A 24754-nucleotide genomic window follows, 5' to 3' on the forward strand; every position below is an offset into this window, starting at 1 on the left:
GGAGGCCATTTTGACTACTGGCAAACTCCGGCTTGAATGCCGGGGAAGCGGGCGCATGGTGCTGGCTTCCCAATGGGAAAGGCCCAAGGAAGGGCAGGGTGTCCACGTCTCAGAGAGGACCGGCTTCGGCTGGTGCGACTTCGCAGTGGGCGGGGCCGTTCTGAACGTGCCCAGGACAGATGCGGCGGTGACGTCCCGGGGCCGGGAGGTAAGCTAGAAGGAGGGCGCTGTGAGCATGCGCAATGGCCACGTTTTCCCTTTAACAGCCAGTTCCTGTTTAGGGTGCGGTGGCCGGACACACCGGCTCTTCTTGGTAAGGCGGACCCTCAATTCCGGGTGCAAACTGCACGTAGAAGGGCTGCGGCTGGCCGGGACTGGCTGAATGAATACGAGACTTGCCTTGCGATTAAGAGGCGGACTTGGGTTCAAGTCTTAAGCCTTGCCACATAGGAGCTGTGCCATCCTAGTTGTATTCTGACCTCGAAGCCTCAGTTCCCAAAATTTACTTCACTCAGTAACAAGGTAAAATGCTTAGCTTCCGTGCTTGGCACTTGGTATTCCTTATTACCCCACAGGCCATCATTTCCAATGCAACTACTTTTAAAAAGCGTATTTGTTTCAAAAATTGTTCCAGTGTTCCTACACGTGACATTTCAGAAAAGCAAAATCGTAACGATCCATATATCCAGAAATATATTGAATGCAGAGCCATGTTGAGGCATTGGGGGCACAAAAATAAATGAGACGTGGTCCTCACTCAAGCAGAACGCACCGGCTTAGTGAGTCTAATCCTCAGCCACGACTTTAATTTGAATTTTGCGGTACCTTCGGGAGTGTTTAGCAACCGGTCTTTCAGTCCCTCCTCTGCATTCTCAACCCCCTTCCACTTCAAGAGGAGCCCGGTCTTGGAAACCAAAGGCTTGAAAAGCCAGAATGAAGAGAGTGGGCTGGTAGGAACTGCCTCTCCTAAATTGCCTGCGGGAACACTTTCCTGGCTGACTGCAGGCCCTCCTGTGATCTCTTCACGGCCCACTCTCCCAGCCGATCACCATCAAAGCCTGCACGGTGTTCCCCTTGCCCACGCAGTGCCAGCGGAGAATAGGAGATCATAGCCCTGGCCGGCTTGGCTTAGTGGACAGAGTGTCGGCCTGCGGACTGAGGGGTCCCAGGTTCGATTTTGGCCAAGGGCAGATGCCTGGGTTTCAGGCTTGATCCCCAGTTGGGGGTGTGTGTGCAGGAGGCAGCCGATCAATGGTTCTCTCTCATCATTGATGTTTCTATCTCTCTCTCCTTCTCCCTTCCTCTCTGAAATCAATTAAGAATTATTTTTTAAAAAGAGAGAGAGAATAGAAGAGCATAGCTTCAGTCTGCGCTCCGGGTCCTGCATGGCAGACTGGTTAGCTTTGGTCAAGCAAGTCCTTTGGCTTCGGCAAACTTTAAGCAAAACTAACCATGAGATCCTTGCCTTGAGCCTTCATACCGTTTAATACACAGAGATAATATGAAGCTAAAATTTGCATCTTTCTCCATCACCCTCCAAATGAACTTTAGTGTCATCTCTAGTATTTGCAGGAACATCAGTACTACAGCTACCAATTTCCCAGCCACTTTCTCTATACATGATATGCCTCGCAGTGCATTTTCAGGAATTTGAGGTAAATAATTTAAACTGGGGGAACAGATACCTAGAATCACAATAATAATAGCTTTCAATTATGGAGTGCACTCTATGTGTTAAGCATGTGCTGTTTGCTTTACTTCTTTGACCCGCACAAAGTCCTATGAGGTAGCTATTGCCACTTTTTTGTAGGTGAGTTACAAAGGGTTTAAGTATCTGGGTAAGGTCATACACCTAAAAATGCACTGAGATGAGATTTAGATCTAGGTTTCTTTTTCTCCAGTCTTAGTGGTTAGACACCTCTTCCTGGAAGCATGAGGAAAATATCTTCTTATATAAGTGAACAATAGAATAAATTGGTAACCAGTCAAAAAGCTTTTTCAAAAACATAATTTTTCCCATTATGCCATATGCAAATCCATTAATAAATAAAAAATATTACCAAAAAGTAATTGTAATGATCATTTCTATTATTTACCACTCTCTTTGGTTATATGGACTACACTTAAAAATAAATTTCATTTCTTTAGAAAAATATTCAACTTCCTGTTATATTGTGGGTATGACTGAAATACATTTTTAGTGTTTATATGTTTCCATTTTTCTGACTTTTGAAGAATACCCGCATTTTCAGGATTGTAGAACCCAGCCCTATTTCTGTTTACAATCTTTAACAAGTCACACCCTCTGTGTCTCAAAATACTCATCTCATATTGTCCCTTCTCGTGACCATGCAATGTAGCAGCTACCACATCTATATGTGCTTGCTATCTGAGTGTTGTGTGGCTATTTCAAATACTCCTAGGTGCCCTCTATGTAGACATTATCTTTTGCCCACCTTGATTGGGGTTTTGCATTTCTGCAAGTCACAATCTAACATGGAAGTGAAAAGCAGGGTTTTATGTTCAAGTGCTGCCACCTGTTGGCAGTGTGCTCTATCTGCATTTATTGCTTTATCTTGACCTACTCTGGAATTTGGAATGGTGTGTAATCTCAATACTTACGGGATTTATTTTCCAAGAGATAATAAAATCTTGATATTTATACTTGAAATTGCCTTGGATAAACTTCTAATACAGGGGTGGGCAAACTTTTTGACTCGAGGGCCACAATGGGTTCTTAAACTGGACCGGAGGGCCGGAACAAAAGCATGGATGGAGTGTTTGTGTGAACTAATATAAATTCAAAGTAAACATCATTACATAAAAGGGTACGGTCTTTTTTTTTTTTTTTTTTAGTTTTATTCATTTCAAATGGGCCGGATCTGGCCCACGGGCCATAGTTTGCCCACGGTTGTTCTAATAACTGTTTCATGAATCATGCATACGTGATTAAACATTTCTAATATAACTTCAATGTGACAGTCTTTTCTTAGGAACTTATACTCATAGAATTTTACAGAAGAATAAATAGGGTTGGGACTGAGGAAAATGGGGAAGATGCTAAAGATTTCTTTGGTAGGTACTGGTAATTAGCTGTAAAGTTAGAGCTCAAATATTTATTAGAGCAACATTAATTGCAAAGGCACTGTAGTAAAGGGACATAGAAGATCTACCTTGAACTGGAGAGGCAGACTACCTTTTATTGAACTCTCCTCTGTGCCAGCCCTATACTAAGCTTCACATGTATCATTTACTCTCCAATATCCCTACCAGGAAAAGGAAAGATATCAAGTGCTGTTGGTCACAGTAAACAATTCTATGATGAATAGAGAAAGCCAAGGAAAACTCACTACCATTTTATTTGAGCTATGTGGGAAAAGTTTTGGACTATATCATATTCATATATCTTATTTATGTTATATTTATTCATTTAGTAGCAATTTGAAATTTTTTCATAGACATGCTAAGAAAGTAAATTTAGGCATTCCAAAGTGATTTATTATCCTGATCATTTATTTTTTTTAAATATATTTTTATTGATTTCAGAGAGAAGTGGAGAGGGAGAAAGAGACAGAAACATCAAAGATGAAAGAGAATCATTGAGCCGAAACCGGTTTGGCTCGGTGGATAGAGCGTCGGCCTGCGGACTGAAAGGTCCCGGGTTCGATTCCGGTCAAGGGCATGTACCTGGGTTGCGGGCACATCCCCAGTAGGAGATGTGCAGGAGGCACCTGATTGATGTTTCTCTCTCATCGATGTTTCTAACTCTCTCTCTCTTCCTCTCTGTAAAAAATCAGTAAAATATATTTAAAAAAAAAAAAAAAAAGAGAGACAGAATCATTAATCGGTTGCCTTCTGCACACTCCACACTGGGGATTGAGCCAGCAATCCAGGCATGTACCCTTGACCAGAATTGAACCTGGGGCCTTTCAAGTCCACTGAGCCAAACCAGCTAGGGCCTGACCATCTCTTTTATATACACTTACAGAACAATTGTTTGCTCTCTTGGTCCTAAAACTTTCAAAATTTTTAAAAAAATAATTAAATCTTTATTGTTCAGATTATTACAGTTGTTTCTCTTTTCTCCCCCCATAGCTCCCCTCCACCGGGTTCCCACCCCACCCTCTGCCCTTACCCCCCCCCGCCCACTGTCCTCATCCATAGGTGCACGATTTTTGTCCAGTCTCTTCCCATATCCTCTCCCCTTTCCCCCCCAAGAATAGTTAGTCCACTCCCTTTCTATGCCCCTGATTCTATTATAATCACCAGTTTATTCTGTTCATCAGATTATTTATTCACTTGATTTTTAGATTCACTTGTTGATAGATGTGTATTTGTTTTTTTTGTTTTGTTTTTTTAATATATTTTATTGATTTTTTACAGAGAGGAAGGGAGAGGGATAGAGAGTTAGAAACATCGATGAGAGAGAAACATCGATCAGCTGCCACCTGCACACTCCCCACTGGGATGTGCCTGCAACCAAGGTACATGCACTTGACTAGAATCGAACCTGGGACCTTTGAGTCCGCAGGCTGATGCTCTAGCCACTGAGCCAACCCGGTTAGGGCAATAGATGTGTATTTGTTGTTCATAATTTGTATCTTTACCTTTTTCTTCTTCTTCCTCTTCTTAAAGGATACTTTTCAGCATTTCATATAATACTGGTTTGGTGGTGATGAACTCCTTTAGCCTTTCCTTATCTGTGAAGCTCTTTATCTGACCTTCAATTCTGAATGATAGCTTTGCTGGATAAAATAATCTTGGTTGTAGGTTCTTGGTATTCATCACTTTGAATATTTCTTGCCACTCCCTTTTGGCCTACAAAGTTTCTGTTGAGAAATCAGCTGACAGTTGTATGGGTACTCCCTTGTAGGTAACTGACTTTCTTTCTCTTGCTGCTTTTAAGATTCTCTCTTTGTCTTTTGCTCTTGGCATTTTAATGATGATGTGTCTTGGTGTGGTCCTCTTTGGATTCCTTTTGTTTGGGGTTCTTTGTGCTTCCTGGACTTGTAAGTCTATTTCTTTCACCAGGTAGGGGAAGTTTTCTGTCATTATTTCTTCAAATAGGTTTTCAATATCTTGCTCTCTCTCTTCTTCTGGCACCCCTATAATCCGGATGTTGGTACGCTTGAAGCTGTCCCAGAGGCTCCTTACACTATCTTCGTATTTTTGGATTCTTTTTTCGTTTTGCTTTTCCGGTTGTGTGTTTTTTGCTTCTTCGTATTTCAAATCTTTGGCTTGATTCTTGTGATCCTCTAGTCTGCTGTTGGAATTCTGCATAATATCCTTTATTTCAGTCAGTGTATGCTTAATTTCTAGTTGGTCCTTTTTCATACCCTCGATGGTCTCACTAGATTTCTTGAGGATCTCACTACATTTATCGGCGGTCTCACCCATCTTTTTGAGGGTCTTACTAAATTTGTCGGTGGTTCCTAGAAAGTCCTTGAAAAACCTTAAAAGTGTGGTTTTGAACTCTATATCCAATAGTTTGCTTTCCTCCATTTCTGTCATTTGTGTCCTGTTTCTTTGTCTTTGCATTTTGGGTGCTTCCCTGTGTCGATAGAGTGGCTTTCTGTGCTAGATGTCCTATAGGGCCCAGTGGCTCAGTCTCCCCAATTACCTGAGGTGGACACTCTTGGTGCACCCCCTTGTGGGCTTTGTGCACAGTCTTGTTGTAGTTAAGCCTTGATTGTTGTAGGAATCGCTGGGAGGAATTGACCTCCAGGCCAATTGGCTGTGAGAATCAGCTGTGTCTGCAGTGGGAGAACTTCTGTGCTGAAGACACCCTTCTGAGGCAAGACTTGCTTCAGTGGGGCTTTGGTGCTCACTGAGTCTGCCCCCTGAGTGTGACTCTTATGGATCTGAGGAGTTGTAATCTGGATGGTCCCACTCTGACCACTGGGTACACTGGCTCTTGGATCTAAGCAGGTGCTAATTTAGCCTCTGCCTGAGGCTACCCAGCAGGAGCTACGAAGAGATCTGCAGATTCCCCTTCTTTTTGGGGGGTTTGGAGGTGCCCAGATGAGGCCCAGCTGTGAAGCAATGCAAGCTGCTGTGGGGCCTTGGGCCTTCTCTTGGAAGTTCTGGGTCTGTCTGGCCCAGCTGCAATTTGTTAGGTAATTTTCAGATTGCAAAGGGCCAGGGCATTCATATGCAAAAGCCTCTGCTGCAGCCTGGGTGGGGCAGGGCCTCAGGAAATCAACAGGGCGGAGCAAGCAACTATGGCTGATCCTCAGCCCTGCCCTAAGGAGCCCGTGTCTCAGTGTCCCGGTAATTGCTGCAAGCACCTCTGAGAGAAAACCACCCTCAAGTTCCGAGTACTGCCCACTGCCAGACAGTCCAGTTTCTCCCCATATGAGTCCTGGGTCCCCAGAGACTTCCCGGAACTGGAATTCAGAGCAGTTTGGAGCTTGTGACTCCCTCCCGATTCAAAAAGACAGCCGTGTCCTCAGGTGCCCGCCCCTTTCCGCGCTCTCGAGCCTCCATACCTCTACACTTTACTTCCGCAGCTCCTCTGGATCTCAGTGTGCTTTTCTCTTTCCTTCTAGTTGTAGAATTTCCACTCAGCCAGCCTTCCTGTAGTTCTGGATGATGTCCGTTTTGTCTTTTCGTTGTATTTTTGAAGTTGTTGTGGGAGGCAGCAATTTCCGATGTTTACTTATGCCGCCATCTTAGTTTTTCAAACTTTCGAATTTTGATGCAGTGATTTAGGATTAGTTCAGACACCTTTTCCAGGAAGCATTCCTTTTTTCTCCTCACACGAAGCTATGGACTCTATCCCCCATTCAGTTTCCTGCAAACACTTGCTGTAGCATTTATCATATATTTCCTTGGAGCCCCTAAGACTGTGAGATCCTTAGCAGCAATAACTGTATCTCATTTATCTTTGAATCCCAGGTCCTATCACAGGACCTGGAATATAGTAGGAATGCTGAAAATATTTGTATGACCAGTTGAATAATTAGGATAGTACAACATTCTACTAAGGAACTTCTAAAAGTAGTCACTTTTCAAGACATACTTTGATACCAGCTGGAGAGCACAGGTAAACATATATTTATATTGGCTATGGGTTTAGGAATATCTATAAAATACATGTTAAATATCCAAAATATACATATTTCTTTAAAAGCCAAGAAATATGTTTTCCCAACCTAAAAAGTTCATTTAACAACTGTCTGGTTGACTTGACTAATAAATTCATTATAATTTAGGATTTGAGAATTATTTTACCTATTTTATAGTTAAAATGTATGAGGGACTATCTTTTACATGGTGTACCCAAACCTAAAAATATAACAAAAAATTTTATCTCTGTTACTATATTTTTATTCCCTTATACCCTCAAAGACTGACCGTAACCACTTTTCCGATGTTACCAGATCTACATTCTTCATGTACCCTTTCCCACAGCTCCAGGTTGGTTCAACATTATCTAAAGTCACCCTGTATCAACAATGGTATCAGAGTTTACTAATATTGATTCTTCCTCTTTCATCCACTGTCAAGTCACTGCATGTTTCTCAGATTGTCAGACTTTACAGATCAAACATAGACTCCCCACATCAGCCTCCGTCATTTATATTTCTTCTAAATTAGTTCTATAAAGGGCCCAAAACAATTGCATTCTGACCATGTTTAACATTTATCTTTACATTTATATAAAAAAGTAAAGAATACTTCAGATTATCTCATTAGAAATTTCACAGTCTTCTAAATGAACAAGTCAGAAGTATAATGGATGATTACGCAAAAAGCCATGTCACAGCAGTGACATGGAAATAGAATTTGTTTGGTCCCCAGTTGATTGTAACTAATAACCCAAGCTGATACCACTATCATTTATTGAGACCCTTTTTTTTGCCCATAGATTTGACATGCCTTAGTGCATTTCATCTCTTCCTTTCTGTAAAATGGGAAGTATTTTCCCCATTTTTTAACTTCATTGTGTAGAATAAAAAATTGAGGTATAAAGAGGGTAAGTAGCAGAAAATTTTATTTTTTGTTTTACTTTCAACTTATGCTCTTTTGCAACATTCTCTAGGAGCAAATTTAAAAAATCATATTCACAATTATTTTATTCTTTAACATTTATCTCAGAAAGAGGTTTTCATCACTTACAGTCTTCTGTTTATCTCTTGATTGATCAGTTTTGTAATAAAGATCACAAGTCAATGCTTCCATACACAAGTCAGGGAGAATGCAAGTTAGTTTCTTCTCTGGAATTCATTTTCTTCCTTAGAATAGAAACTTGCCCTTTGCTTTTAATAACACAGAAAGGCCAATATCCATTGCATGGAGGCACACATTTGTGTTTTTGGCAGGGTTTTTTTAACAATGGTGCTGTTGACATTGGACCGCATAATTCTTTGTTGTGGGACTGCCCTGTGCGTTGTAGGGTGTTGAGTAGCATCCCTGGGTATTACCCGCTAGATGCCAGTAGCACTAGCTCCCCAACCACCCCCAACCATTTGTCGTCATAAAAAATGCCTCCAGACATTGCCAAATGGCCTCTGGCCTGAGAACCACTGGGTTATAGGAATAAAGAGAAGAAAGCAAATCAGGAAGAATCCTGGCTTGAGAATATGAACAAAGACATAAATCTAATTCAACCCAAATTCAAATGCAGAGCATATTTTTTGAGATTGCCGTCTCTCTTGTGCTGAAAGACTAAACCTAGATTCTGGGCTGTATTTTAAGCAGAGTTTCTGGGTGAGTGGCTGAGCTTCCCTACCTGAGAAAGGCACCCAGGGTCCTTTACTCAGTTTCTCCTGATCCAAAGAAGCCAGGTAAAAATGATCTGATAAGGTCTTGTTAAGTCTTTTTTAGAGAAAAGAACAGTATGCCTCACACTCAGCCTTAGGGATCCCTAAGTTCAAGAGCTAAAATCCCAAGCTAAAGGTAAGGAACTTTATACTCATGACCCTTTAGTAAACGTGCGAAAACTCCAAAAGTCAGCAGAAAGTAAACTAGAAGCTGAGCAGTGGTGGCAGCGTTTGTGGCTGCTTCCTAGCACAACAAACTCCAGAGCAGGTACAACAAAGCATGCGTGTCCTTTAAACATTCAGGTTCTACTTTTGTATTATATTTTCCCTGCAGTTTATAGTATCAACAAGACTTTGCTTGCTACCTGACAAGAAAAAGTTGACTTCTCAGCTGAATCCTAAATAAACAGGCCTGGGGAACAGATGGTCTTTTCTTTTTCAAGACATTCTCAAACTTTTTATGATCAAAGTTATTTATACTTATAATGGTAAAATCAGGAAATAACCTAAAAATCCAACACTTAAAAAGCAGTTAATCAAATTTAGACAATACTCTTGATGGACTGTTAAACATTTAAAGTTATATTTATGGAGGTTATGAAATAATATGGAAAAATATTATGATAGTGAAAATTGCAGAATATAAAGTCGCATCTGTTTACAACCTGATAAAACTATTCATAGTGTAAAATAGTGGTATATTACAGATAATGGCAAAATTACAGGAAAGCTATAGAAATACCACGTAAAAGAAGGAAAAATATATGTTGTATACAGTGTAATTTCAAGGCTTAATCAAAGAAGAGAGAATCCTGTGGCCACCACCAGAGGTTTGAAAATGGAACTCATTGCTACGCTGCATAACAAAATTATTAGTTGTTGTTGATGGCAGATGAGAGGGTAGGATTTTGCAGGCATGTTGTTTCAAATAACTAAATATGAATTTACTTTTCTAGCAACACAGGAATAAAAGTGTTCAATAAGTATTTCTCTTTGCTGTTTCAAAACCTGAGCAGAGAAAAGAGACTGGGAAAATGTTTGATTTGGAATCCCCCCCCCCCCTTCCTTGTCTTTTTTCCAAATTTCTTTTAATTGAGCATTACTTTGCTCTTTGAAAAATCTAAAAATTAAAAAGATAATTCTATTATTAGGCAAGAGAAATAAGTCATAAAGTTTGTTGAAAAGCAGAATATTGACAGAAAAGAAATCTTATCACTCCTTATCTCTGATAGTGAAAGAAAAGAAAACAGAGGAAAGCCAATATGGGGGTGGGGGGCGTAGTAGAGAAGTCTGTTGGGAAAAGCACACAGAGATCCTTACTCTGGAAACAGAATAAACTGATTATTAGATCAAAGTAACGTTTAGCTTCAAAATGAAACTGTAACAAAGAGAGGAAGGGTTGAAGAGGAGGTCAGAGAAGCTTTTCAATTAGAAGGAATTTCTTTAGAGCAGCGGTTCTCAACCTGTGGGTCGCGACCCCTTTGGGGGTCGAACAACCCTCTCACAGGGGTCGCCTAAGACCATCGGAAAACACATATATAATTACATATTGTTTTTGTGATTGATCACTATGCTTTAATTATCTTCAATTTGTAACACTGAAATTGGGGGTCACCACAACATGAGGAACTGTATTAAAGGGTCGCGGCATTAGGAAGGTTGAGAACCACTGCTTTAGAGCAAGCTGCTGTGGTCCATCAGCATAGGGAATTTTAGGTCTTCCACTTGGGGGGACAGGGCTTCTTGATATTATCTTTTGCTTAAAGTGCTTTTATTTTTTTTTAATTTTAGTTTTATTGTTGACATTATTACAGATGTTCCCCATTTTACTCCCCCTTTGCCCACCTCCACTCAGCCCCTGACCCCCACCATTGCCTGTGTCCATGGGTTATGAATATATATTCTTTTTAATATTGTTTTTTATTTTTTGTACATTTTTTATTGTTGATAGTATTACAGATGCTTTCAAATCCCATAGCAGGGATGAGCATGGCAAGACAAAAAGCCACAACAAAGGAGTGCCCAGGACAAGTGAAATTTTCCCTCTCCAGTCAGGTTTCACAACCAACAAGTTCCTCTGAAGAAGCGAGAGGCATTTTCTTCTATTATTAAAATTAGATGAAGATAATAGACCCATGTTGATGTTTTTTCATTTGCATCAACAATATTTTTTATTAACAAAGGTGTTTTCCAAGTGGATCAAGTGATGGATGAATTGAACACGTTATCTGCAGCTCTAAACATCTCTCCAGGGTACCTAGCAATAAAATGTTACTGAAACAACAATATTAAATCGAAAACCTGCCTATTTTCCCATACTAGTTAATGTGAGAAGCAAACACCTGTCCTTTGCAGTCCTGCAAAAATGGGTTTAATATAGGGTCACAGAAAACTCAAAGGTTTTACAGCCCCCTATAAAACAGCTCTTTGTCTTTTCCCACTAATTCCCTTGTGTCACATTTAACAAAACAAGGAAACTACAGATAATAGAGGTGTTTGCAGATTAGCCTTCCAAGCCATAAATAACATAGGGTTTTGCTCACCTACAAATATTAAGGCAGCTTATCAATTGTTTAAGCCCTTTCTCTTTGTAATGGTTGCTAACATTTTAACCCAGGCAAATTGAGAATTTTTCTTTCCTGTCTTCTCACATTGACAGAGTACACATTCATAAGATTCTATTATCAGATTTCATGGTATAAAGAGTGAGACATCACCGAAACACTTGCTTGCTACCCCAGAGGCCCTGTTTTGGAAGATGCATCTGCTTTATGCATTCCTTGTCCTGCTCTCTCTCAGCGACGGTTCCGATCCCCACTGTCCTGGAAGATGCAGCTGTGACTCTGTGCAGTCGGTGCAATGCTACAGGCTGACCGAGGTGCCCTCAGGCCTTCCTTCCACCACCAAGAAGCTCTACATCAGCCACAGCAAAATCCAACACCTCCAGGTAACGACTCACTCTGCACTCAGGTGGCTGAGTTTATTTTGCATGGCACAGTGAGGGCCGAGTGTGGGATTTTTCACTTAATTGAAATAATCAGAACTTAAAAGTTAAAACTTAAAGGTTAAAACTTAAAACTCATAATAATCAGGACATAGCAGGTTTGGGTATTTGCACTAGTTACCAGCTTGCTCTGTACTACTGAGATGGGACTATGCCTCTGGGTATTTCTTTTTAAGGAAGCAGGAAAACCACCACAGCAATAAACAAAAACAAAAAACAAAACGAAAAACACCAGAACCTATAATTAATCATATTTTATTTCAGGTTTTATTCAAAAAATTTTCTAATTATGTTGTTGCAAAGTAAAAGTAAAGAAAAAGTTTGAGAGCATATGGCCACTTTATGTTCCCAGGAATAAGAATAAATGCTTTTGCGTGGCGGGGGGTGGGGGGGGGGGGGGGGACACGGACATAGTTTTGTTTATGCCATAGAAGGCAGATAATACTAAGATCATTATAAGGCTATGAAGATGAACCCAGCATATGAGAATTATTCATACAGGCCTCACATCCAACTGAGCATTAGCATTTTGTGAAAACCTCTACAGAAGAAATATGGGTTTGTGTTTTGTCACGTTGCTGCAATTCTGATTCTATTGCTTTTAATTATGACTGTTACTTTCATGCTTACCTATTCAGAAGGCACTGAAAAGAGTGCTATAGATTTGTCTGACTTTTACAACATAAAGGAACTTTTGGTTTTGGCCTTTAATGTTTGAAGGGAATCAAGAGACTAGGGTTCTCTCCCTACTTGGCTCACCACCAAGAGAAACAATCATCGTAGGCAAGCAGTTATAAGAAACCTCTGGACCTCACCTTTTTGCCTTTATGAAGTGAGCATGCTAGATTAGATGGGTGATCCTAGACCTCTTCTAGATGGAAAATTCTATGGCTCTCCTATGATCCTTTACTGATCACTGCATCTCCCACATCCACCCAAGTCCTAAGATAAGGAAATGCCTCTCTGTGATTCAGGTGCAGAGTCAGCAGATGAACGTACTTTCTCTTCAAATAGAAGCCCCCCTCCTTTCATTTGGGTAAGAAGTTTTAATGTAGGTGCACATAAACACGGGGTTTAAAATATGCTGCATGGTATTTATCCTGAGCCTTAGTAAGCACAATTGCCTTTTCTCTTCCTAACCCAGTAGTGCCTGATGCCCAAGAGCACGTCTGACCTGGTTAGGTCTAAGCATTCAAGCAAGACAACTAGTTAAGGGGCAGGTTGCTTAAATATTTGTTCTGAGAACCTGAGATGCTGAGAGCTAGAGGGTCAACTAAGCCTGGTAATGACCCTGCACTGCTGCTTTGCAGCCAATAAGATGAAATTATACCTCTCGTCAAATTAAATTATTGAATCAATCCATTTGTCATTGGTTTAGGCTCATTGAAGAGCAATATTGACACTTCCCTGACTTAAGCCCACTTAACTGTCTCTTGGAAGGACAGTTCCCAGCGGAAAGGTTGATGAAACACAGAAATGTTTTGTGAAGGAAATAAAAAGCTCTGAGCAATAATATTTCTCTTTATTCTTGTAAAAACAGGCTTTAAATAACCATATTTCACCTGTATTTGGTGAATACAATGTCTATTCAGATTTTTTGGTTTGAATTATAGAACAGGACGCCTATATTCAAAGAAAAAAATACCCTGAAATGGATCTTCAGATTCATTGCAATAGAAATTATATATACATATGTACATATATAAATATAAGCATATATATCACACATTTATAAGCATGTATACATAAATATATACATATAGGTGTATATATATCACTAGTTAAAATATTTCTATTATTTGTTTATATAATTCAATTGTGTTTGAGACACAGCTTGTGCCTTCAAGAAAAGAGGGATTTTACTTATCCATTTTTCTGTAAAAATTCCCACTTCTGTGAAGCTGCCTGCCATCGGGCTATAGAACTCTTTATCCTTCTGTCTGCCTTACACTGTGCCCTGGTGCTTACCCTCCCGCCTCTAGTCTTGCTCTCCATCCTAAACTCTGAATTTCTTGGGTGCCTCCAGTGTCCAATAGCCTAGTCTCACACTTCCTAGAACTCATAAAGAAGTATCTATCTCCATTTCCACTTGACCATAACACTCTACTGTCTTAGTTAGATCATAATCCTCTTTACCCATGTAACATCTCCACTCAATAAACTTGAGTTCCCATACACACAGTCTCTCTGCTCCTCATCACCTTTCCTTTCAGTCACACTCTGCACTTATCTTTCCACCTCATGGAGACTTCTAGCCCTAGATCTACCCAGTTCTCCCAGATAATCCGTTTGTTTCCTATCTATTTTCTTTTTCTACCCCTCCCTTTTTGTATCCCACAATCACTTATCCAGCAAAACCTCAGTTTTAAATTAGGGTGATAATTTTCCTTTGTTTCTCCTGCACCTGAACATCTGGGTGCTGCTGGAGAGGATCACACAACCTCTTTACACATATCTGTGAGTGTGTGTGTGTGTAGTTAGGAAACACCACACATTTATAGAACCACTACAAATTTAAGGTCTCCAACTTCATCTGGTTCTTCAATGTCACCCATCTATCCTTTCAATTCTTTGTCAGGTCCTACCTATATCCCCTCAGCATCTTCCAAAACTTCAGTATGGTTTTGTATTTCCTTCTCAAGCCCTGCCCTCCTTATTCTCACCAAATGACTGGCTTCCTATTTTATTGACAAATCATGACAAAACAAAGGCCATTTGCCTTGATCTTCCTCCATTCTTACTCACTGTATACTAACGTGTCTCCATCCAATTCTGCGCGTTCTTTCCTGCAGAGAGATGTCCCTCCTTCTCTTCAAAGCAGCCTCCCTCTCCTGCCCTTGATTCCATCTTTCTCACCTTTCCCCACAGCTTGCTCCATCATTCTCCCCACTCCTGTATCCTCCATTGCTCTTTCTTTACTAGCTCCGTCCTAGCCTATAAATATGATCCTTTCATTACAATAAAAATAAAAATATTTTAATTCTATGTCTCCTCTGCGACTGTCTGTATTTGCAAAAGTCTGTGAAAGGGTAGTCTGTACTTACTGGATCCAATTTGTCATCTTCTGTTTATTCTTTAATTCACCACTGTCTGGTTTCCACCCCTTCTCACACAGCTAACACTGTCCTCTCTCAGACATTGGCTCATTCTTTTTTCTTGGAATTCTCACATTCTTGTCTATCATGACTTCACACTTTTAAGTCCTCATTATTCTTTCCTGATATTTCTTTTCTGTCATTTTTATAGGTTTTGTTGCCTCTACTGCTTTTTAATTTTTGGCTTTTCCAGGGAGTCTCAATCTTCAGCCATCCCTTTTCTTACTATGCACAATATCCTTAGGTGACTTCACTTTGTGTGATCATGGCTCCCCAAATTGAGTTTCTATCATAACTTTTCTCCATGTTCAAACTTATGCAGCTGCCTACTATACCTCTACTTAATGTCCTCAAGGTTTATCCATGTTGTACTATATGTCAGAATTTCCTTCCTTTTAAAGGCTGAATAATGTTTCATTATATAAACATTTTGTTTATCCATTCATTGTTTGTTTCCTCTTTTGGGCTATTATGTATAATGCTGCTATGAACATTCATGTACATGTTTTTGTGTGGGCATATGTTTTCATTTCTTCTGTATATATATCTAGGAGTGGAATTTCTGGGTCATATGGTAAATCATTTTACATTTCCACAGCAATGTAAAACAGTTTCAATTTCTCTTGCAAACATTTCTTACCTTTTGTTTTGTTTTGTTTTGTTTTTTAGATCATAGCCATCCTAGTGAGTGTCACGTGGTATCTCTTTATGGTTTGACCTTCATAAGACTAATGATGTTGAGCATCTTTTCAGGTGCTTATTGGCCATTGTAAATCTTCTTTTGAGAAGTACCTATATGAATCCTTTGCTCATTTTTTAAAAAATTTCCTGTTCATATTTCCTTGTTGTTTTTTTCTTTATTGATTAAGGTATTGCATATGTGTCCTTATCCCCCCCCTAACCCTTCCACCCCCCTTTTGCTCATTTTTAATTGAATTATTTGCCTTTTTATTATTTAGTTGTAAGAGTTCTTTATATATGGTAAATACAAACTTCCCATCAGATATATTATTTGTGAAAATTTTATCATATTCTGTGGGTTGTCTTTTCATTTTCTTGATGGGTGTCCTTTGAAGCACAGAAGTTTCCAATTTTTATTAAGTCCCATTTATCAATTTTTTCTTGTTCACATTTGCTTTTGGTATAATATCTAGAATAGCTTTTACCAAACCCAAGGTCATTAAAATGTATTTTCTTCTAAGAGTTTTATATGTTGAGCTTTCACATTTGGAGGACAAATAGGGATGTCTTTATAATGGCGGTCAATTAAAATGATTGCCTTTACATCTTTTGTGGAAAAAGTTACTTAAAATTCCTCCTGGGTAAGAAATACCTAAACAGGATTTATCACTGAGTGGAGGAATTATGGAACATTTTTATAATCTCACTATACTTTCCAGAATTTTAAAATTGTTTACAGAGAACAAGTGTAGCTTTGAGGATCAGAAAAAAAAATCCCCATTGTTTTAGAATTTCTTGCTGGCTTGGTTCACACATGTCTGAGGCGGTCACTGTGAGGGCATGTTAGTTTTGTGTGTACATTAGACCTATAAAAAAACAAGAAAGTTGTGGGGCCTCTAATGCTTGGACAGGGCCAGGCCCGAATTGAAACCAGAAATAAATCCTTTCATGGGGAAGCCTTCAGGAGGTGCTCTTCTCCTCTACTTCATTTTACTTGACTTGCTTATTTTTCAAAAATGTTTTCATATTTTATTGTAAGTTTTACTTATATATGTATTGGGCTCACTAAACTGTAAACCTACAATGGCAGATATTATACTTAGGTAAGATTCCTGTGCCTAATGGTTAACACCAACCCATACTTGCCTTGTTTTCTAAGCAACATTGAAAAAACTACCAGCAACCCCAGGTTAGCTCTAGGGCAAAAGTACCTCTTTCCATAGCTCTTGAGCACAGCCCTGGTTAGGCCAGGGAGATGGAAAAACAGGTATGGCCGAGTTATCTTTTTCCTTTTGCCAACTCAACTGAGAAGTTGAAAACCAGTGGATGTCTTCTTCACTGTTTCTGCCACCAGAACTCTCTATTCTTGAGCTAAGTGCTGGCTATAGGGGTAAGATTAAAAATGCATTTGTTGGAATAAGATAAACCTGGTTTGAAAGGCCAACTTCCACTTGCTAGTGAGACATACTTGGGCAGGTTATTTCAGCTTCTTGAGAAAAGGGAATTTCCCGCTGAGAAAAGGGAATAGTCATGCTTACATAGAGGGCTTTTTAAAGATAAACATACTTAAGTAATGACAGGTATTTAATTAATAATAAGAAGTAATCTGCATTGACTCTGACAAAAAGAAAAAGGAGAGGTTCTCTATGCTTAATAAAAGAAAACATCTATCCATTGGATTCAGTTCAGAATATGGACTACATTTACTAGCTAGACCAGTGCCTATCCTTACAAAGAGAAATCAAGACAATGGACAAATTGAAGCTCTGACACCACACTTTGTCTCCTCCCCAAATATATTCCCCATTCAGATCCATGTCAGCACTGAGACTTGCTGCATTGTCAGCAATCCTTTAGGGCTTGTGGCCACTGAAATAGAAACGGGAAGTATGAGTAACACCAAGTTCTTTTGGGAGATCAACAGTCCAAGAAGTGAAGATCTGTGTCTAGAGTCATTTCTGACTCTTAATGAAAGAAAAACCTAGAAAAAGACACTTCAGAATGGAGAATAGATTTAAAAACACTGAGTCTTGGGCAGGTCATTTAATTTTTTATTTTTGGCCTGAAATACTTCATCTTTTAAATGAGAGATTTGTATTAGTTAATCTCTAAGATCTCTGCTTCTCTAAAACACTATGGTTTGTGTCCAGATCTTGAGTCTTTTCTGAAAACATTAGTTGTCGACCAAATGCAATAGAAAATGTATTAGAAAATGGTGAGCTGAGGAAAAAAGATCGTTGCAGTCCAATAGAGCTTGATAAAATTCTCAGCTCTTTCACTTATTAACTTTCTTTTATGTTGTTGTGTGTTTTGTTTTGTTTTCACTTAATAACTTCTTAGTTTCCTCATTTAAAAGCCAGTGTTGATGATAGTAAGCTTGCAGGGTTATTAAGAGAATTAATATTAGCCGAAACCGGTTTGGCTCAGTGGATAGAGCGTCGGCCTGCGGACTGAAAGGTCCCAGGTTCGATTCCGGTCAGGGGCATGTACCTGGGTTGCATCGATGTTTCTAACTCTCTATCTCTCTCCCTTCCTCTCTGCAAAAAATCAATAAAATATATTTAAAAAAAAAAAAGAGAATTAATATTAACATTAAAAAAGCACTTCACAGTTGTAGATATTCACCAAATATAAGAAAAATTTGTGCCCTAGCTGGTTTAGCTCAGTGGATAGAGTGTTGGCCTGCAGACTGAAGGGTCCCAGGTTCGATTCTGGTCAGTTGCAGGCTCCTCCCTGGCCCGGGCCCTGGTCCGGACGCATGCAGAAGGAAACCAATTGTTGTGTTTCTCTCACATTCATATTTCTCTCTGTCTTTCCCTCTCTCTTCCACTCTCTGTAAAAACCAATGGAAAAATATCCTTGGGTGAGGATTAGAAAAAAAATTGCTATTACTATTGGGATTAGGACTAATCAATGCAACTGTTTAATCAGTAAGAAAATATCAAATATAAGCAGCAATATGTAACTAAAGGCAGCTGCCAAAACTGTTAAGATTAAAAACATCTGTTTATGGAAATTTTAACATGAGATTCTTCTAATAAGAGTATCATATTAAGAGATGTTTGAATATATACTTTACCATAATTCACATCACATGTCCTCCCAGAATTTAGGTGCTTATAATAAACATAGGATGCAAAATTAACCCAACTTAAAGATGGTAATAGTGCATTGGTATTATAAAAGGACTCAACTGCATAATGAAATCAAATATTTAGAAACTAAAGGTAGTAAGACATATAAAATTTGCATTGAAAGTTCCACCTTAATTGAATTTCAAGCAGGTTGAACATGCAAAATTTATCAAGCTGAAGAAAACCTAAAACAATTCCTCTTTCTACCTAAACTTGATCTTACTCAGAGAACTAAATACCGAGGAACCCATCATCCCACACAAAAAAGGTGGATGTCAAACTAGGAAGTTGGTGGAATTTGTAGAGAGATAGGAGTATTTGAATTTGCAAATCATGGACCAAGTTTATCAGATTTTGGTACTTCCTCAAATCTAGGAGAGGTCGGGGATATATGCATGAATGTATAGAGATGGAGATACATGTATCCTGTTTGTTTCTTCGTGGATCTTGTTTATTGGTGAAGTGCAACTTGGGAGATATAGAGCAGGAGGCTAGTTTCCAAAATCTATCTATATAAATGCCTAAACAACTGTTTGACCATTTGGTCGGTAGCTATGATGTGCACTGATCATCAGGGGGCAGATGCTCCCACTGACTGGTAGGTTAACTTGCTGCTGGGGTCTGGCCCATCTGGACTGGGCGAGAAGGGCCAGACACACCCTGGAGCCCTCCCACAGTCCCTCCCTGGCCCCAATCGTGCACCAGTGGGGTCCCTCAGCCTGGCCTGCGCCCTCTCGCAATCCGGGATCCCTCGGGGGATATCCGCAGGTCAGGCAGAGGACTCCACAGGTGCATGAATCCATGCACCGGGCCTCTAGTATAATATAGTTGAAAACATTTCTCTGATAGGTCCATCCTGGTGATAGCAGTATTTGGGGCTTTTAAATTTTTTACTTTTAATGCTTTAAAGGTAATTTATAATTTAAAAAATTCAAACAATACAAAATGTAGATAGTGAAAATCCCTTGCAATTTCACACCCTAGAATCAGCAGCTGTTTGGTGAAAGATTTTCAGATTGTTTTATTTTTAGCTATTATAAGATGATGCAACAAAGAACATCGTATCCCATAAATCATTGTGCAATTTATAAGAACTTCCTGCCTAGGAGTAAACTTGCTGGGTCAGAGAACATACAGCAAAAATTGGCCAATATTTCACATCTAACTACAGTGTGTCAAAGTGCATAAAATATTTTTGCTATCTTCCAGTGTTAGCAATCACAAATAAAAAATCAGGATCCTAGCTTTCGACCATCATTAGTATTGAGTGATAGCACATATGGTGTGTTTTTCCACCACAATAATCTTAGTTTACTGTTTGTGTCCCCCCCGTCCCTGCTTCTGCCTTTTTTTTTTTTTTTTTTTTTTTTAGCTATCTAACTTCACCCGAATGTTGGCTCTGGAAGATTTTATTCTTCTGGCCAGTGGAACAGAATCAGTAGAAAATGATACTTTCAAAACTCTGAGTACCTTGAAGACCTTGGAACTCTGGAAAAATAAGCTCAGACGAGTCCCCCGCGCTCTCCCAGCCAACCTTGAAGTCTTAAAACTAAATGACAATTCGATATATGTCCTACACGGATCTGATTTTGAAGGACTGAAGAAGTTAAAAACCCTTGAACTTAAAAACAACCTGATCTCTGCCATCTCTCCCAGCATGCTCTCCTCCCTTGCCAGTTTGCAAAGCTTGATGTTGGATGGCAATACTATCGAGTCCATAGCTGGACCACTGGCACTTCCCCATCTGAAACTTATGAGTATGGAGAATAATAAACTACGTATTATACCAGCTAACCTCTTTACTTCTCTTCAGTCTTTGCAGTTCCTCAGTTTCAGTGGTAACTTTCTGACTAAAATTCCTGTGACTTTGCCCAAATCCTTGCTCTCTTTAAAGATAGAGAGAAACCAGCTCAAAGTGGTGAGGTTTCGAGATATGAAACACTTGGAAAACCTATCCCATCTTTACCTGTCAGAAAACTCACTCTCTTCCATTGAGGGGGCGCAGCTCCTTGCCAATTTAACCACTCTGGAGTTGTCCCAAAACCAGCTCCAAGCGTTGCCCCTCAGACTACCGGCAAGGCTACAAAAGCTTGATATTAGCAATAATCTGATTCAGAGAGTTACAGCGCAAGACTTCCAGGACCTCCGGGACTTGAAACATTTGTTTCTGGACAACAACATCGTCAGCTTGTTTGAAGCTGGGGCCCTGCAGCGGTGTTCCCAGCTCTCCAACCTGGCCCTGGAGCAGAACCTGCTGTTGTCTATACCTCTCAGGTAAGTGAGCCTTACCATTCCTGGTCTCTATTATAAAAGTTCTCCAGAGATTAGGGCAATTAGCACAATGTAAAAGCAAGAACACCCGTTAGAGCAAACATAAATGATTGGATCAAGCCTATCCAAGCCTTTAGGGGTGGAAGTTTTAAACAAGGGTTTGGAATCTCCACCCTCACACTGAATACTGCACTAACTTATCTTGCCTGGTTGTCTATCTGAGTGTGTGAGTCCATTTGTGTTGGTCTTACCTTCTGGTTTTGGTTGTCTCTTTCTTTCTCTCTCTCTCTCTCTCTCTCTCTCTCTCTCTCTCTCACACACACACACACACACACACACACAACACACACACACACAGATACCCTCATACCTTGACAATTTTTCTTTCCAAATATCCCTCCCTCTATACCCAACCCACTGTACCTGCTCCCCCAAACCAGTCATAATCTATAACTAATGTACAAGTTCATATTATTGGTCCCATTTATTTAAGCTTTATCCTGCATTTTAAAGTAGATAAATAAAAAAACCAGTAGAAGAATGCAGCACTATTATTTTTTTATAAAACGATATCATGATGTTTATTATATGTGCCTACCAGTGGATTCTTTTTCCCTTTAGCACTTTATAGAAAAAAATCTTTCTTGCCTTGCTTATTATCATTATCAAATTTCTACTAATATACCAGCTCTGGCCTCTATAGAATCCTATGACATTCCATTTACTTATTTTCATTGTTAGTTATAATATTTTTTTCTTACTAATGGCAAAAAGAAAAATTATCTTTGATATGTACAAATGTTAATTTTTTTCCTGTTAAAAAAAGATATTTTTTTATTATATAGTATGCTATTTGTACCCAAAACAATGCACCAAAAAGTTACTTTTCTAATTGAAATCTATTCATTTTTTAAAATATATATATTGATGTCCAGACCTCACTTCAAACCAATTTGATCAGACACCCAGTGTTAGGGCCCAGACTTCAGTATTTTCAAACAGTTTCCAAATGAATTTAATGTGTAGCGAAGGTTGAGAACCAGTGGGCAAGGACAATGGGGCGAGTAACATGAGATGGGAATGGGCTTTTCCTATGAGGTTTAAATTAAGCAACATAACTGTCTGCTTGGTCAAAGAATGTAGCCAGCAATGCGAGCAAAGTTCTTGTAGAGAGTGATTTTTAAATTCCCATCACCACCCTACCCACACTCCCTGCCTTTTCTTTGAATTAAAAAGTGGGAATGACTCAGACATTTTCTCTGTAGGATTCCTCCCATAAAGGATTAGAAACACAATAATATCTATCTCTTCTACTTAAATTTAAAAACTTTTATTTATGAACTTTAAGCAATACACCCTTTCTTTTTTATTTGCATGCTCCTTGTTCATATACAAAGTAACACTTTAAAATTTAGATTTCTATAAATGCACTGTAAACACATGCAACCTACTTATATCACAAACTGTTTTCACAAATCCCTTCTTTTGTCTGACATCTTCCATTTTACATTTCATCAAATGTAATGGTACATGGTTTTGGGTATACATATATTAAAATATCTACCACATTTGCCTCAATATACTAATTGAGGCAGAAAATGATACCTAACATTAATAACTGCTGACTAATATCATCAATCAATTCATATACATCTGGTGTTTCTCACAGCAATCCTGTAAAGGGAGGAATATTGTTTTATTTCTATAAATTATTTTTTAATATATTTTTATTGATTTCAGAGAGGAAGGGAGATATAGAAACATCAATGATGAGAGAGACTCATTGATTGGCTGCCTCCTGCATGCCCCACACTGGGGATCGAGCCCACAGCCTGGGCCTGTGCCCTGACCGGAATCGAACCATGACCTCCTGGCTCATGGGTCAATACTCAACCACTGAGTCATGCTGGCAGGACTACTTCTATAATGAATGATTCATGGCCCCTTTCAACTAAAATATTGGGAACTTAGTATTTTTCTTATCAATTTATTTATTTATTTTCTTATCAAAGCCCTGAGTGTTGTGAGCCCATCTGATAAGAAAAAATATTAAAGAGTTTTATGACGGGGAACCAGAAAAAACTAGAGGTTTAGAAAATAAGACTTATGGGGAAGGCTTGAAGACCTATAGATAAGACTGCAGTTTACACTTAAAACTACTTTTTAAAAATAAAGTTTGTTTTCTAGCTTCAGAAGGGACGGAACTATAGACAAGGCAGGGGTTGCTCAATCTGAGTTTCTTTGCAGTTGAGGGATAAGGGTCATGACCCTCTCTCGAATCCTGTTCCCATGCTTTCGCAGGCTCCCGGGGACCTTGGCCAGGCTGGACCTAAAAGGCAATGTCATCCAGGATATCGCAGAGAGGGAGCTGAAGGACCTAAAGCAGCTTCAGGTTCTAAACCTCAGGAACAACAAGATCTCTGCCTTGGACCTCAAAGCCCTGGAGGGGCTGCCTCGCCTCAGGCACCTGTACCTGGATGGAAATCCGTGGAATTGCACCTGCAGTCTCCTGAGAGCGAGGGAGGTCCTGAAGGCCAAGGGGACCGACGTGCGGGGAGGACAGTGTGCAGCACCAGCCGAAAGACAAGGGGAGAGCTGGATGTCTTCCAAGAAGATCATGAGGCAGTGCGAGCCACACCTACGTCTGACCGAGAAGAGCAAAGAGACCAAAAAGAAGTCAAAACCGGAAGAGCACCCCAGCTTCAGAATCAACATGGATGATGATTATTATGATTACGAAATCGATTAAGTGTGAACTTAGGTTACAGTTTAGAAAAAGTTTTGTTTTGTTTTTTTAAATAGACTTTATTTTTAGGGCAGTTTTAGGTTCACAGTGAAATTGAGAGGAAGGTAGAGAGATCTCCCATACATGCCCTGCCTCCCCCACCAGAGGGGCACATTTCTTAGTCGATGAACCCGCACTGACACATGATCGTCACCTCAAGTCCACACTGTACAGTAGGGTTCTCGCGCGGTGTTGTACACTCTGTGGGTCTTGACAAGTGCATAATGACATGTGTCCTGCATTATAGGATCATATAGAGTAGTTTCCCTGCCCCAAGCATTCTCTGTGCTCCAGAAACAGCTTTTCATGTTCAGTCTTGTAAAGCAGAAATATCCTATACATTTAGCTATACCAGACTCTTTTTGTCAGTTTTTCTTTTTTGAAGAATGAAATGAGGGTTAAGATAAGAGATGAGATGGGGGAGGAACGTAGAAAGGAGCAATGGTAAGAAGATGTAAGATTCCTTCTATGTGAAAAGTAATTGCTTTGTGTTTTATACTGAAACCTAGACAAATAACAATGCCAAATAAAATTGCCATCTGGCTAACTTCCTGCAAGTACAGTAGTCCATTTTATCAAATTAAAAGTGGTGATATTTTTATATGAAGCTGGTACAGGCATATAGGTATACAGACCTACACTACAGGCTTTTGGTTGCAAGCAATAAAAACTGACTGTGAGCCCGGCCAGTGTAGCTCAGTGGTTGAGTGTCAACCCATGAACCAGAAGTCACTGTTCAATTCCTGGTCAGGGCACCTACCCAGGTTGCAGACTCAGTTCCCAGTAGGGGGCATGTGGGTGGTGGCCAATCAATGATTCTCATCATTGATGTTTCTATCCCTCTCCTCTCCCTCTCTCTGAAATTAAAAAAAGAAATTTAAAAATCCAACAAAATAAAACAAAAAACTGACTGACTGACCTAGCCAGATGGCTCAGTTGCTTGAAGCATCATCCCATACACCAAAAGGTTGTGGGTTCCATTCCTGGTCAGGGTACATACCTAGGTTGTGGGTTCAATC

The 24754-nt window shown here is 39.6% G+C and overlaps 1 protein-coding gene across 2 annotated transcripts; it reads left to right on the forward strand.

The window, feature by feature from the left end:
• The first annotated feature begins 47 nt into the window (after positions 1-47).
• Positions 48-24292, forward strand: LOC139013028 (nephrocan). Of its 2 annotated transcripts, XM_070419215.1 has the most exons (4): positions 48-208; positions 11565-11712; positions 20052-20953; positions 23252-24292. In XM_070419215.1, the coding sequence occupies exons 3-4, from the start codon at positions 20070-20072 to the stop codon at positions 23697-23699; spliced, it is 1332 nt and encodes a 443-aa protein (XP_070275316.1). In that variant the 5' UTR covers positions 48-208; positions 11565-11712; positions 20052-20069; the 3' UTR covers positions 23700-24292. The 2 variants fall into 2 exon arrangements, with proteins under 2 accessions (XP_070275316.1, XP_070275315.1); XM_070419214.1 differs by lacking the exon at positions 48-208 and having other exon boundaries at positions 11524-11712.
• Positions 24293-24754: the final 462 nt, after the last annotated feature.

Source organism: Myotis yumanensis, unplaced genomic scaffold (genome assembly GCF_028538775.1).
Source record: "Myotis yumanensis isolate MYYU_CA2020_CCGP unplaced genomic scaffold, mMyoYum1.0.hap1 SCAF_6, whole genome shotgun sequence".
In the NCBI taxonomy this organism is placed as follows: domain Eukaryota; kingdom Metazoa; phylum Chordata; class Mammalia; order Chiroptera; family Vespertilionidae; genus Myotis; species Myotis yumanensis.